General features: G+C 34.0%; 1 protein-coding gene across 2 annotated transcripts in view; it reads right to left on the minus strand.

Moving 5' to 3' along the window:
* Nucleotides 1-3,972: 3,972 nt before the first annotated feature.
* The window catches only part of METTL15 (methyltransferase 15, mitochondrial 12S rRNA N4-cytidine), a 69,004-nt gene continuing 56,940 nt past the window's right edge, over nucleotides 3,973-16,036 (minus strand). For both annotated transcript variants that reach the window (XM_087718810.1, XM_014064027.2), the window contains 2 exons: nucleotides 12,484-12,662; nucleotides 3,973-4,473 (listed from right to left, as the gene is read on the minus strand). In XM_087718810.1, coding sequence (XP_087574936.1) covers nucleotides 4,034-4,473; nucleotides 12,484-12,662 — 619 coding nt within the window. In that variant the 3' untranslated portion in view covers nucleotides 3,973-4,033. The remainder of the gene's footprint in view (nucleotides 4,474-12,483; nucleotides 12,663-16,036) is intronic.

Consider the following 16,036-nt stretch of genomic DNA (forward strand, 5'->3'; position numbering starts at 1 on the left):
TCACTGTAAAAATTCAGTAGAAAGAGAAGAGTAGAAACCAAGTCCATCCCTTATATTTTACTGCACTTCATGATTTTTTTTCTGTATTGAAGAAGTCTAATAATCCTTATTAACATTCTCTGCTTTGCATGACCCTGTGTGATATTTGGAAGCTATACAAAATTAGAGCTACACTCTCAGCAATATTATTAGTTCTTTCCCAAGTTAGCAAACTTCTTTACATAAATTAAAGCTTTCTTAAAACAAAGCCTTCCTAATGGGAATAGAATAGAAATCCTAAATTAAACAGAATTGAATGGTAGAAATCTTAAATTAAAATGAAAAGAAGTCTATTCATGGAAAGGAAACTTGCAGTGAAGAAAAGCTTTTTAATCCGGATGTAGTAGCTCTTGATGAATACCCACAAAGATGTTACTTAACCTGAAGTGGCATTGTCTAAAAAGGCCTTCTTGTATGCCTTTTTTTCAATGAGTCAGCTCTGAATCACATCTCAGACCTAGAATGGAGATATGTAACACCTAGAATATTTTAAAATTATGTCATAGGTTAAATTAATTGAGATTTATTGAATAAGTTTGAGTAAAGATACTGTGAATCATATTAGTTCTTGCACTTTAAAAAATGGATTAGTGGCAGCCAAATTAATACATTTTTAAAGGGTTGTGATATTTAATAACCTCTCTGACAGAAATGTTTCTTGTATATTAGTAGGGCAAATGTTAACTTACTTAAATGAGCAAATGATAGCCATAATCAAAAGGTCCATCAAGATAAAATATATTATTACTACTTTATTTAATACTAAATGATTTATTATGCCATGACACAGAATCAATTGCTTGTTTCTCTCATAATTCAATAAAGAAAATATTATTTAGTTGGTCTTCTCAAGTCCAATAATAATACAAATGTCATCTTCAACTTAAATTCATGTTAACCATTTGTTATAAAAGTGCTCTTAGTAAAGGGGAATAACTGGCACCTTTGTATGCTAGACTTCTCTAACACCCACTAGTTGTGATGAACTAAAGCCATTTTGGTCTAGTGTTTAAGCCAACGGGCTATAAAGTAAGGGACACTGAGTTCTAATCTTGCCTCAGGGATGCAAGGTCACTCATTCTCAGCCCAACTCATCTCACCTTGCTGTGGGGAAAATAGGAGGGATGTCTTAGGTATGTTTTATTTATAAAAATACTAAAGGTGAGATACAAATAAATAAAATAAACAAACTATGATTCTTATATGAAATCAGTCTGAAACAGTTGGCTTAAAAAAGGTGTCCTTAGATTCCCAGGTCCATGACACTCTTGTGTACAAATCACCCCCCTTTCCTATTGAGTGGGAGAGCTCATTTTATCAATAGGGAGGTACTTTTGTCAGTGGGTACAGACTCCCCCATATCCTTGATATCTATGGAGATTCTGAGTCATCCAGGTCATGGTTGCCCCAAAGGTGCTTTTTTCAGAGCTGAAGAAGCTTCTTGGATGAGAAGCAAAACGTCTTTGAAGAAAAAACAGAAAGTCTAGTTGCCTCTTGAAAAAGCATTTTTGGACATAACCTTGATATTTATGAGTTCACCTGTAGTCTAACTAGGAACAGTGGATGATATATAAGGGAAAGATGTTACAGGAGATTTTGTATTTGTTTTATTAGATTGTTAAACATGTACAATATAGCAGGTATAAATATAAACATGGACATGAAAGAAAGATATGAATACAAATAAATGGGGACAGTAGGACAGGGACAGTAGGCTTATGCACACCCCTTTTATGGACCTCTTAGGAATGGTGTGAGATCCACCCCATTTAAGGTTGAAGCTATGAGGGTTAGAGGATGTAACAACAGAGTCAGTAGAGCATTCCAGGCATTGATCACTCTGTTGCTGAAATCATATTTTCTGCAATCATGTTTGGAATGGTTTACCTTGAGTTTGTAGCGATTGTTTGCCCGTGTATTATTGAGTTTGCAGCTAAAGAAGTCATTGGCAGGTAAGAGGTTGTAACAGACAATTTTGTGTACTGTGCTTAGATCATACCATAGGGGATGAAGTTCCAGATTGTCAAAGCCCAACATTTCAAGCCTGGCAACATAGGGAATTCTATTGTGAGTAGAGGACTGCAGTCTTTACAGTAATATGGAGGTCAGAAATGGTAGGAGTGGCAATGCTAACTAGTAATAAAGGAGCAACTCTGTTATCTATGGCTTATCAGAAACAACAGAAGCAAAGTGAAGATCCAAAAATCCCATAGCTGTTTTTCTGTCTTTGTTTGAGTTTCATGATGGCATTATTTTTTTCAGTTATACTGTGCCTATTTTAACTGTTATACTTTATCTTCTGTAAGCCACAAAACTGTCAGGTAGCGGTGGAGTATAAGGTGAATAGATAAATGAATGATAGGACTGTAAACCTACATCCACAATCGATCAGTTATGCCTGACTATGGATAAAGCTTTATCAATAAAACACCATTACAAGATAGCACATCTGACTAATATGTACACAGGGGCCCATGATGGATTGTGTAGGAATTATGTAAGGAACAATATGTTTAGGAGTGAACATATGATATGTTGGCACTCTGACTCAATTTCACAATTTGTGGTGAATCAACTACTCTAATATCCTATGATAAACAATGAATGTGGTAGAAATGTATTTTTGTTGCAACGCCTATGAACCAAGAATTTCTGATCACGTCTGAATTGTCAGGATAGTAGATCCTCAATTGTTTTCACACTTTAGCTTGTGTAATGTAAACCATAATTGAGTTTAAACAATTTTCTACATGTCATAAAGCCAAGGATATGTTTTCTTGTATGGGGGAGGCATATAGGATCACCCCAATATTTCTCCTGTTGAAGATAAATCAATCTGGCACCTAAAATATTCTCTTATCACATCACCTACACTCTGTAACATCTCCCTGAAGATTTATACAGCTCTCCTGATTATTCAACATCATTTTTGGAAACCTGGATTTTCTCCTAGGCCTGGGGTAGGTTGGTTGTTAAGCCTCTGCTACTGTTTTGTTGAGATACATATGTTGAGATGGTTTTTTTTCTGCACATCTGTCCCCCTTCATTTTATAGTTTCTTATTTTGAGATGTAATCTACCCAGGGTCATTTGGGAGCTGAGCAGCCTCTAAATCCATTAAAATAAAGTCTTCAATAGCTGTCAAATCTAAATGCCCATAGGGAAAATCATAGTTGTTTTACCTTTTTAAAAATTGTTTGCAATTTTTAAAACAAATGTAAAAAAAAAAAAAAAAGGAACTAAGGTAGCAAGGATGGGGAATTATCTCCATGGCTCCAATTATGTCAGAATTACAACTGTGAGTATCCTGGCCAATTGACCTCATTGTTTAAAAGTGCTGAGAGCTGCAGTTTACAAGTATTTAGAACAGTGTTTCCCAACTTTGGCAACTGGTCTGAAAGTCAATTTCCAGAATCCCTCAATGAGCCTTAAGCCTCCTGAGGTCATGTGATCACCATTTATAACCTTCCTTCAATGGGGAAACTAGATTTGCTTAGTGATGACATGATTCACTTATATGCAGTGATTCGCTCAATAACTCTGGCAAAAAAGTAAAAAATGGGGCAAAGCTCACTTAACAACTGCCTTGCTTAACAACAGAAACTTTGGCCTCAATTGTGTTCATAAATTGAGGACTCCCTATATACTATCTATACTGCTGCCTTTTTGATAGAATGGGAAAGTTATCATCCTATGTATCACTTGCACTTTATATATTTGAGAGTACTCTTGCAGCCAGATTTGTTCTCTTCAAGAAAACTAAAAATATTTACTTCCTGAATCTGCAAATGTGAACCCTAATTTCTGGCAGTGATATAAAACACATTTAATTGCATCCTTACATTCATAGGTTTGAGTTGGTTTTTTCTTCATCTTTCCTTTTAGTTAGAAACTGTGTGTGCTATGCAAGAGCAACAAACAGTAAAGACAACAATTTTGTGTTCTCATCTTTAATGTAAAGATTTTTTTCATAAATTGTACGAACAAAGATAAGATCATAGCTTGATAGCTCCTCTTAGTTTTGCTGAGCGTCCCCTGGGATTGTTTTTAATTTCTGAATCCTGGGGAGTGAGAACTTTCTTTTCTATAAGTTTCCATTTTGAACAATAATTTTCACCGAGCGATTCATCCTCCCCTTCTAACAAGTCCATTCTTGCTCTCCTGATCTTCTGCCTTATACTAAGGTTGAACCTTTCTGAAATGTCTATCCCATGCAGAAATCTTTTGACAATACGATCTTCTAAAGAATGGAAAGTAATTGCTACAAGTCTTCCACCAGGTTTTAGAAAATGTTCAGCTGCCTTCAAACCTTCATAGAGTTCATGTAGCTCATTGTTGACAAATATGCGCAAGGCTTGAAAAGTTTTGGTAGCTAAATGTGCTGGTCTTGAAAGTTTGTCTTTTCGAGCATAAAAAATGGTTTCTGGAAAAGCACCTATTTAAAAAGAAAAAGAAAAAAGGAAGTGAAAATATTTTGGCATTTGAACACTTTTGAATACATTTATAATCATTTTAACAGTTAATTATGGCAAATATCTGAAATTGATGCCATTTTAATATTGGCTTTCAAAAATTTTAACAAGCTAGTGTCTCTGAATCTCTAGGTTATTCAAAACTCAATTTCATTTCTGGTAAGTGTTGACATTATGCTGGTTCAAGTTGGCAAGTTGTAAAGAAATATTTTATATTATTTGAATTCATAATCAGCCAAAACAACTTGTTTCAATAAACTGCAGCATCCAACTTCATATATTTTATATACACTTGAAATAAAAATAATCTATTTTTACTTTTCTGGAAGTCTGCAGTCATTTACATTATTCACCTGTTTTATTTGGCACCATGAAATATAATGAACATTAACTGCTGCTGCTTTGAAACGAATGGATTAAAATGTAGTTATTTTATTTCATTTTGTTTACAATCTTGCTATTTTTCCTATCAATCTGATTCTGACTTGATGCCAGAGTTACTTACTAAAATACTTACCAGTGGACAAACATTCCATCCTATTGCTTGCACTGCATTACTAAATAATGGAAATGAGGACTAATTTTGGTTGTCTGTTGAAAGGTTACAGTTGGGTATATGCCTCATTTCCATTTCACAATATGCAGAATTTACACAGAATGTCTACATTTAGATGGAGAAAATGTTTTGGTGTCCGCAGCAAGTCATAGTTTTTAAATATTTTTCATTTTAGATTTATAATTTAAAGCATCATATATATTTCATGTATATATAAGTATAATCTTTATTGTCATTGTACTTAAATACAAAAAAATGGTTATATGAAATTATTATATAATTGGTTATATATGAAATTTTCATTTGACAGGAGCTTCTTGTGGGCAATTAAAATCCTTATATAAGATGCATTCAATTCATATTTAGTTAGGCCTTATAATGTAATTTATGTAAGCATGAATAGACAAAAAATTATGAGTAGATGAAAAACACTTCATTCATCTAGTTCATCATGGCATGGATTTATTTGCCTTAAGTGCCATTTGTAGAAACTGGGAGCAATTTACAAATCCTTGATAAATTGTTCAGATTATATATTAAAATAATGCATCATTGCCATATAAAACCAGATGTTCCAATAGAGCAACTCTCATAAGCCATAATTATGTTTTAATTCGATTTATATACCACCAAAACCTAGCGTTTAACTAGAGTGCAGCAACATCTGGAGACTGATACAGTGAATAACTGTAACATTAAAAATGGCAGCACTGTGACATTACTACTCCCACCGAAAATATTACTGCAACAAAAAATGCAGGCCAAAGAACTCATGTACAACCTAATCAACAATTTTATTTTGTCATATTTTTTGTGGATGTTTCCAAACTAGAAAATCGAATACTCCAAGACAAATGTTCATTTAAAACCAAAGTGCAAAAAGTGAAACCCACATGTATTTATCTTGTGGGCCTTACACTATCCCAAGACTTGGTTCAAATTTCAGCTTCCTTCCAAATTTAGTCTTTTCTTTCCACTTTTTTTTCTGAATTGGAAAAAGGGGTGAAAAACAGCTACTACCATTTCATGTTTTAACTCCCACCACCACCAACCTCTTCTTAGAATAGATTCTAGCACTGCCCATTTTTTAAGTATAGATCTCAAGATACAGCTTCTGAGTCTGACAAAGCCCTTCCGCTGATGGTGGGAATTATGTTTCTCACGTCCCAAAAATACTGGAAAATTATATCTAGGTTTATTGTAGCAGGAAGGTTTGTAAAATATGTATGTATTTTATGCCTTGAGGATCTCATAGCCTAGGAACTATTTTTCCTGAATTTATAATACATTTTTTTAAAAAAAGTATCTCAATTATTTCCAAAAATATTGAAGGCAATTTCAGATGCTTAACAAGACCTCAATTATGCCAAGCATAAACTGAAAGAAAACGATAGCTAGCATAATAAATAGGACAATGTTGCATGAGGATAGGCTGAGCGTCAGAGAGCAATAACTATCATATGAATAAATACATTTCTACTCAGGAAGATAGACATGCCTTTAAGTGGAATTAGAGTAGGGATGGCCAAATATGCCATTTTTGAAATTCTTAAGTCCTCCAAATTCATCACTTGTTTTGATGTTGCTTTTTCATGAAGACCCTATTTGGCAACAATCTACTTTTCAGATTCCCACCTTCTCAAAAAAAAAACCTCAAAGTCTTTTAATTGGACCTTTCTGCAACCAATTTTATTGACAGTTTTTGGGATATCTGTTAGAGGCTCATTTTGAGGATATATAGTCCTTATATATGCCTATGAAATGACTGAATAATTTAGTTTGAGGCAAGATAGGATTTCTAATTTTAATTTAATTTAATTTAAAAGATTTGCATGACATGTGTAGATAATGCTCTGTTTTCTTTCCTCTCTTCATGTCAATTTCTTAGCTCAAATATAACCCTAAAACTCACTGGGGTTCTGATTAACTGCTTGAAAGAAAGCCATTGAATAGTTATGAATCAAGTGAGAAGACCAGCTGTATAGTGGCAAAACAAAGGAACAGAATTGATAATTCATAAATAAATAAGAATGCGATCTGCGTTGAACAGATTCTTATTCACTTTAAAAATGCGGCCTCACAATGGAGAGACTCTTGAATCACAAGATTCCTTTGAAGACCTGTATACTGCACAAGTCAAAAAGAGGGCTGTGAAAATATTTAGAGACTCCTCACATCCTGGACATAAATTGCTTCAACTCCTACCCTCAAAATGACGCTATAGAGAACTGCACACCAAAACAACTAGACGCAAGAAGTTTTTTCCTAAACTGCTATCACTCTGCTAAACAAATAATTCAATCAACACTGTCAAACTATTGACTAAGTCTGCATTACTATTAATCTTCTCATTGTTCCCATCACCCATCTCCTCCCACTTATGACTATAACTTTTGTTGCTTGTATCCTTATGTTTTATATTGATTATTTCCTAGTATGATTTGATTGCTTATTTGTACCTTATGACTATCATTAAGTTATGATTCTTGACGAATGTATCTTGTCTATGGTGTATATACACTGAGAGTATATACACCATAGACAAATTCCTTGTGTGTCCAATCACACTTGGCCAATAAAGAATTCTATTCTATTCTATTCTATTCTATTATCAGCTGTGAACAGGAACACTTTCTCTACCTTACTTTTCTATACCAACTACCTCCATTCCTAAAAAGAGAAGAGCTCTTCTCTTAGTCATGATAATCAGTTTTGTTTACCATTTCAATTTGTGATACTCACTATAAATAAAACATTAATGAATCATACACTAATTTCCTATACACACATATATTTATTATCTATTTGCAACATATATATATGTATGTATGTATGTATGTATGTGTGTGTGTGTGTGTATATATATATATATATATATATATATATATATATATATATATATATATATATATATATATATATATATATATATATATATATATATATACTGCTGTTATTGTACATTGTAAATATAGGTAGTCCTCAACTAATGAGTATTTGATTGGTGACCATTTGAAGTTAGGAAAAGGCTGAAAAAAAGTGACTTATGATTGTTGCAGTGTACCCTGGTCACGTGATCAAAAATCAGGCATTCAGCAATTATCTAAAATTATCCCAGTTACAGCATTCTGCAATCATATGATTGCCATTTGCAATCTTCCAAGAGGACGTCCAATAAGCAAATCAATGAGGGTAGCCAGATTCGTTTAATGACTGTGTGATTCGTTTAATGACTACAGAAAAAAAAAAGTGCAGTCACAAAGAAGTAAACACTGGAAACTGGAAAAAGCTGCCAAAAATCATTTTCACAAAACCATGCAACAGTGCTAAATGTCAGCCAGTTGCCAAGCACCCAAAATGTGATAAAAATGTGATATTGTGGTGTGTGTGTGTGTGTGTGTGTGTGTAGCTGGAAACTGGGTCATAAGTAGTTCTGGGGAGGTCCATCGTGATTTCAAATAGTCAATAAGCAACTGAACATTAAACTAGGACTATCTCTAATAGTAAAAACCCTACAAATATTAATAAATATATACCTTAGTATTTTAGTTATACTATCTCTTTTAAAAAGCCTCTATGAACTTCAACAGATTAGAATATGACATCTAGGCTATTAACTGAGAAGATAAATTTGGTCCTGGAGTGAATTGATGTACCCATTTCCAATTTGTTTATAAATAGAAATAAAAGTACTGATGATTTCTTCTTAAGTATTTTATATTTAGATTAGAATATCTCAAGAACATTGCCTTTTATTTAATTTTGCACTGTTTGATAAACAGAAAAATATTTTCATATTTTAATAGTGATATTGTTCTATTGTTTTGATTACTTGTCAAACAAATGAAAATGGATATAAAGGTTGCAAAATAAAGAAGTAAAAGGCCACAAGGAAACCAGAGAAAAAGCAAAAGAAATGATTTGGTTATGTTTTTCCTCCTAATCTCAGTTTAAACAGAATGAGTCCAGTCAAGAAAATGAAAATGGATAGACAGAAAGATTTCATTCTTCACCAGTGGTGGCTCAGAAAAAATAAATAAATCTAATCTTTCTTACACCTTTGTAAAAAATATATATGCTGGCAGTGGAAGAAAAATCTGCTTGGTAACAAGCTTTACTAGAGATAATAATAGAACAGAATAGATTTCATTCATAAAAATACCATGTTTCTGGAAGATAAATGATTTAAAATCCCAAGGAGAAAGTATCTGTTGTTTAGTTTAGTTTGAGGTTATTCTGATATTGCATAATGATAAAAAAAAACCTTAATAGATGTGCATGTTAAAATGCACTAAATTGTAAGCTTCTGAATTAAATTCACAAACACTGTGCTTGCCAGCATGCAAGACTTATTTTGTGAGTGTTATGACATACTTTAAAAATTAATTATTGTTAGAGGAATTATTTAATAAGTTTCAATGAGGTAGCTTATATCCTTTCATCAAAGAAGTGTTAACAATTTTAATATCCAACTGAAATGCTATAAATTTTCAAATTATTAATTAAAATATTGTGAATTTGGACCAACCTGAATAAAATTTGTTTATCCTGTATGACTGTTTAAAGAGATACATTTGCTTATACTTTTCAATTTCTTGACAAGTTAAATTCTCATAAGTCAATTACTACCTTATTATTAAAACAAATAAAAGACAAAGAATATTAAATTAATTTTTTGTTTTTTGATCAGAAAAAACAAGTACCCTGTTTTCCTGAAAATAAGATCTCCACGGATAATAAGCCCAATCAGGCTTTTGAGCGCATGTGCTAAAATAAGCCCCCCCCCGAAAATATTGCAACTCAGCAGCAACCATGAGGTGACCACGTTTGCCGCCTCCTGCATCTCAAAAATAATAAAGCCAAGTGCCTATCTTATTTTCAGGGAGACATGGTAGGTATACTGAGAAGCTGAATTTTTTTAATCATCACAATGGTTCATTGATGAACTATTGCTTTAGAGTTGGATTCAGGGCCAAAAATGACTTTTTTAACTATGATTCTTTTTGTGAATAAACACTTGTGTCATTCTAAGAGTTTAGTATAGATTGTTAAATATTATATATTATATGACAAATATATTTACTGATATGAGTCATGTGAGATCCAGTTTGGTATACTAGCTAACGGCACTAGGCTGGAAATTGAAAGAGTGTGAGTTTTAGTACTGCCTTAGGCACAACCCCAGCTAGGTGATTTTGGGGCAGTCACTCTTTCTCAGTCTTAGGAAGAAAGCAAGAGCAAACCACTTCTAAAAGTATTGCCAAAAAACATGCCTGGACTTCTTCAGGCAGTTGCACACCAACCCATTGGAAAATCTGCCTTATTGTGGTTTTGGCAATATAAATTTTCTACCAAATAAATTAATTAAAATTTAGTTATTGCTATTGCTTATCTAATATTGTAAGGTCCATCCTATTAATTTAAAAATAATAAATTATGAAAAACGATTACATACAAATATTATCAGTAATCAACAAAGAGAAAAGATGAAATAAAGGATATTAGGAATGGTTTCTTCATATGGAAATTGAGAGCCGAAGTTAAATAGGTTTAAATAGTTTAAGGGACAAATATCACCTCTTATCCTGGGATATTTATTTGCCAGTAGATGGCAATGTCCATTCTCCAGTAGTTTTGAATGTCTGAGTCCCTACACATGTTCAGTATCCTGAAGCTAGCAAAACATTCTCATTCACTACACAATCCTTGAACAACAATATTAAAAGGATCCATTGTGACATAAGCACTATTGGACAGAGTGGAATCACCAAATTAGAGGAAAAAGAGGCATTTGGGGGATAATTATGAGCCTTTTAAACACACTCACATTTTTCAAATGTTCTCCAAGTTTTGTCCCAGAAGCTGGTAAAAGGCTGAGGAAATATTTTACTGATTTGATTATAACTGTTACTGTATAATTCTTGGAAAGGCGGTGTCACCTGCCTCTTTCCTGACATTAACATGGTACTGAAAGAAAAATATTATGTCTAAATTCAGAATTATATATATATAATACTGTAAATTGTGTAAAGATATAGACATTTTCCAAATCTTTGAATCTTTTACTTAATGAAACAGCCATTATTACTATCTGAGCCACATCTGGAAAGATGTTAAAAGTCAGATTCAACCATGCTTATCTTCATGAATCAATCATCAGTCTCCTTAAAGGCAGGTTGATATTTTCTCAAATTTATATGGCCACTCATCTTATGTGAAGCGATTCTGGGCTTGTACAATAACACTACTATTAAAGTATACTACAAAACTACTTAAAAACAATAAAAACAGTAAAACAGATAAAAATGCTAGAAAACAAACAACAGAGAGAACAAGATGAATTAATTTGAAAAAAAAATAGTATTTGTAAAATTATAAACTGTGGGAAACTGCCACAATTACAATCACTATACAAAATGCATACTCCATGTTTTTGCTGAGCAGCTTTAAGAACTATTGATTTTTGAGTTAAATCACACATCTAGAAGTCTTCTAAGACCACAGATGATTGGTTCCTATAGGAAATTGTGAAATGGTGATCCATCAATTATTTAATGATTAAAATCCTGCTGTACAGCAAAATCTGCCTCTTTTTTTCAAATTCTATATACTCATGGATCTTCAAATATGGGTTGGTACTTATTTGAAGTACCCACAGTAGGATTTTTTAAAGACAATAATAGTAGCAACAATAGGATTATACTCAATTAAAACAATTAAAAATTAAAAGTCTGGGAGGTGGAGTATATGATCCCTCCTCTGCAGAAGCCAGTTTTATTTTCAACTAGCTTTTTTAAAGAAAAAAGACGATATTCAATGAATCTCCCTGGGAAGAGACTTCAAAAGGAAAATCTCAGAATTCAAAGAACTCTGTATCTGTTCACAAAATTCACTCAAGACTGGACAGATTTATAGGGGGGTGGGATTGCCACAAAGTCCTAAGCATTTCTCCAAATGAGTAGTCATATGTTTTATTAAGTCCTCTTAATTTTATTAGTATCAGTGATTGAAATATATTACTAATCAGCTTATCTTTACAGCCAATAGATAGCACAATGTATAAATGTATAAATAACCAACCTGTTTTTATAACAAATAGGATTTTAGAAATAAAGACAAATAAATGGTTTCATTCTGATAGGTAAATGAAACTTCTTGCCTAACATTCCTTGTTCTTATCATCTCAGATTTCATCTTGATAGGCAAAATTATAAATGTCACCATGTAAAATCTATTATTAAACTAATCATCATTCGACAATATAAAAAGGCAGAGCATATGGGGGAAAAATAGCTGACATCAGAGCAGGATAGACAGGATTAGATCCCGCACGATTTCAAGTACAAATAGATCCCTCTGGGACTTGTGGATTAATATTTTTTCCCTTTCGGACACTGCACAGAATTAATGAGGATACCTGCAATAATGCTGGCAAGCTGCCGCGTTCTGGTGATGGGGTAGATGCTGCGTGCCTGAACAATTGTTGAAGCTATTTTTTTGGCATGCTTCTCCTCCCCATATGTTTTTAGGATGGACGCAAGTGCCTGTTGATCTAAAGCATTCACAACATCAGCAGCAGTGGGCGTGTCAAGATACCTACGCACAAGAACAGCCAATTAGTTCACTGACGTCAGCCTCCATTGACAAGGGGTGAAGCTTCACAGCATTAAGTCAAAGTCAAACACACACTTGCTGCATACAAGTACAGAGATTTCACAATAAGAAAATAGAAAGTGCTTCTATCTTTAAAGTATCTTCTTAAACGTACATATAGAGGTTCATTCCCAGCATAACTTTAATATTATGAAGTTGATGAGCATAGCCATAGTTCAAATATAACTCAGAAAGACAAAATATTGCATAAAACTAGAAGGTGAATTCATTTCAGAAACAGACTTTTTTCCCCGAGACATCGCATCGCTTTTTCTGTTCCCTGATCAAAAAAGAGAACCTTAATCTCTCTGACCTTTTTCCTCAAATCTAATGTTATGAAAAATAATCTACCATGAAGAAAATGTGATGTATTTAATGATCACTTAAAGGTCTCACCATTCAGAAATGGTATTAAAAACAAAAACAAAAAAGAATTGAAATCAATCAAGTTCAGTAATGTTCCTAAAATACCAGGGGGAGGAGGCTAGAAAGCAACATTTATTTTAATTTGCCTTTTAAAACTGAATACAAATACATATATGTACATACACACTTTTGATTTAGAATGTTTTATGAAAGATGTTTCATAAAACATTGGGCATATCTGGCTACAATAAATATAAGCAGGGCAACTGAATACAGATGAACTAAGAAGAAAACATAGCTATTCCAATGTTTTTGGAAAAAAAATTGGCACAGAACCTGGTTTGAATCTACCAGTTTCAATAGTGTTCAAAACAATGAAAAAAAAATCTTCAAGAAGTTCTTTCAGTAGGAAACCTTGAAGGAAACAATTACTTCAAAATTACTTGTACTGCTTTTATTTCAAGTTACTTCAGTCAATTTCAACTGGACAGAAGTTTTGTTTTTTTTAAACAGAAAAACGGATTATATTTTTAGAAATGTTATTATCTACAAAGATCGGTCCAGAACAATCTTTTCAACATAGCCACTAAAGGCTATGATGTTTTTTAATTCTAGATAACAGCAGACCAAAAGGACAAAAAGTAAATTAGAGGAATTTAGGTATTTTTCCTTTCTTTCTGACCTTTTCCCCAAATTACAGATTGACGTACTATGTTATATAGCTGTGATGGCGAACCTATGGCACACATGCCACAGGTGGCACCAACCTGGAAGTCAAAACAGGGTGCGGGGGTGCCACGCAAGGCTCCCGGCGTCCTGTTTTGAGCTTGGAAAGCCTCCTGCACCAACCTGGAAGCAAAAAATGGGTGAAGGAATGCATATGTGGGGGTGGCGGGGCAGCACAGGGGGGGTGGTCATATGCAAATGCACAGGGGTGAGAGCACACATGTGGGGGTGCATGCACATTGCATTATGGATGCAATGACAGATGTCACATGCGCGCACGCGCTTTTGGCACACAACAACAAAAAGATTAGCCATCACACTTTTATAGTTTGATTGTTTCCACAATTGTCTAAATTTACCTTTAATTTGTAATCATAGCCAAAGGAATTTGGAATTTAGACAACTAAAAGCTGCTTCAAATCTTTCCCGTGTTAACCTTAATCACTCTTTCATTTCAATTATAACTCTCTTCATTCAAGTTGATATAGAATTGCTATAAGATTCTTATAGTGGTGTCTCTTTTGTTTAGTAATTTTATCTCTTCTGAAAGTGTGTGCATTAGTAAATGGCAATTTAAAATTCTGCTAGCATTATATGCTAGTTCACTATCATTATCTGCAAAAACTCCCATTATCTACAGTCTGGTTTGAACTGCTAAGAGTCAGGTGGCAATTTATTACTGTATTGATCACACAATCAGTCATACATTTAGACTGGATATGGCATTTTTATTCATAGATTGCAGGAGTGTCAAACTCAAGGCCCCGGGGCCAGATCCAGCCCGCAGAGTGCTTAGATCTGGCCCATGGGGCCACCCTGGAAACAGTGAAGTACTGGCCGGCAGTACCTCTGCCAGCTAAAACAGAACTTGGGAGAGCCACGAGCAGCATGCACAAGCTCCTTTTTCGCAGGCAGAGGGTTGCAGGAGGCTATCGCAGTTGAAAATGGAGCTCAGGAGCCCGTTTTCACTGGCAGAGCACTTGAGCCGCTACAGGTGCCCTCGACATAAGTGACATCAACCTGGTCAAACACAACCCTGATGCAGCCCTTAATGAAATTGAGTTTGAAATACCTGATCTACTGTATCCCTCCCAAGGATCTGGGATAACTGTTAAAGATATTGTTGCAGGATGTAAGCTGTTCCAAATAAAGCTGCCTTTTGCAATTAACTGATAGTATTTTTGTCAAATGTCAATGGTGTTCAAGTGGTACTCCAGATGTTTCTGTATTGAAGCCTATCACTATTGCTACTATATTTGCTTTCTCCTGCCACAGTTGTTCTACTTCTAATTACTGTATTATTATGGTTCATTGCAAAGACAGCTAGATGTTTAGAGAGTGTATTTCACATTTTTATCTACCTATGAAGTGATCCAAAGACCTTGGATATACAGATGTTGCTTGATATTAAAGTTATCATTGTAGGACGTAAACTGATTCAAGTAAAAATGCCTTTTGAAATTAACTTATAGTGATTTTGTCAATGCCAATGTTTAGGTTGTACACCAGATATTTTGGGACGGCACCCAAGTGCCAATCACTATATGGTACTATATTTGCTTTCTTTTGCTACAGTTGTTCTACTTCTATTTGAAGATTTGTATTTTGTGATGTTTTCCAGTTCTTTCTCTTTTATTTTGCTTTCTACAGATATTGCCTCATCCACTATCCTGAGTTCTTTGTCTTTGTTAGTGACAATTGTTAAGTCTAGGGTATTATGTGCCAGATGTTTGAATGCTTGAATTGAAGTTCCAAAGCACATTGGCTTCTTTATTTTCTTTTACTTCTCTATTTTATTCTCCAACCAGTTCTTGCTTGCAGGCAAATGGTATTTCTTGCAGATCTTCCAATGTACCATTGTTACCACTTTGTCATGCTTTATAGTCACTCTGTGCAATCTTTTTGTAGTGCCTAATTAGGTAGTAATTGTTTCTCCAGCTTCATTGCAAAGATGACATTTGCTGTCTATTGCTGTCTTCTCAGTTCTGGCTTAGATGCATTTTTTCTTTAGCCCTGGCCTTGTGCAGGCAGAACAGTCCCCACTCTTCTTTCAACTTTCCTCCTCTTAACCATTGCCACTGCTTTACCTGCTAATTCTGTTTGTGTGTGTGTGTTTGTGTGCGCATGCGCATAATGCTAAGTAGTACTTTGCTTTGTCATGTCTCTTTTCTGTTCTTCATTTGGTCTTTCTTTAGGCCAGTTTGGTCTCTTTCATACGGAATAAA

Source organism: Thamnophis sirtalis, unplaced genomic scaffold, assembly GCF_051295495.1.
Source record: "Thamnophis sirtalis isolate CommonGarterSnake01/CBP01778 unplaced genomic scaffold, rThaSir2_p1.2 scaffold_1, whole genome shotgun sequence".
NCBI lineage: Eukaryota > Metazoa > Chordata > Lepidosauria > Squamata > Natricidae > Thamnophis > Thamnophis sirtalis.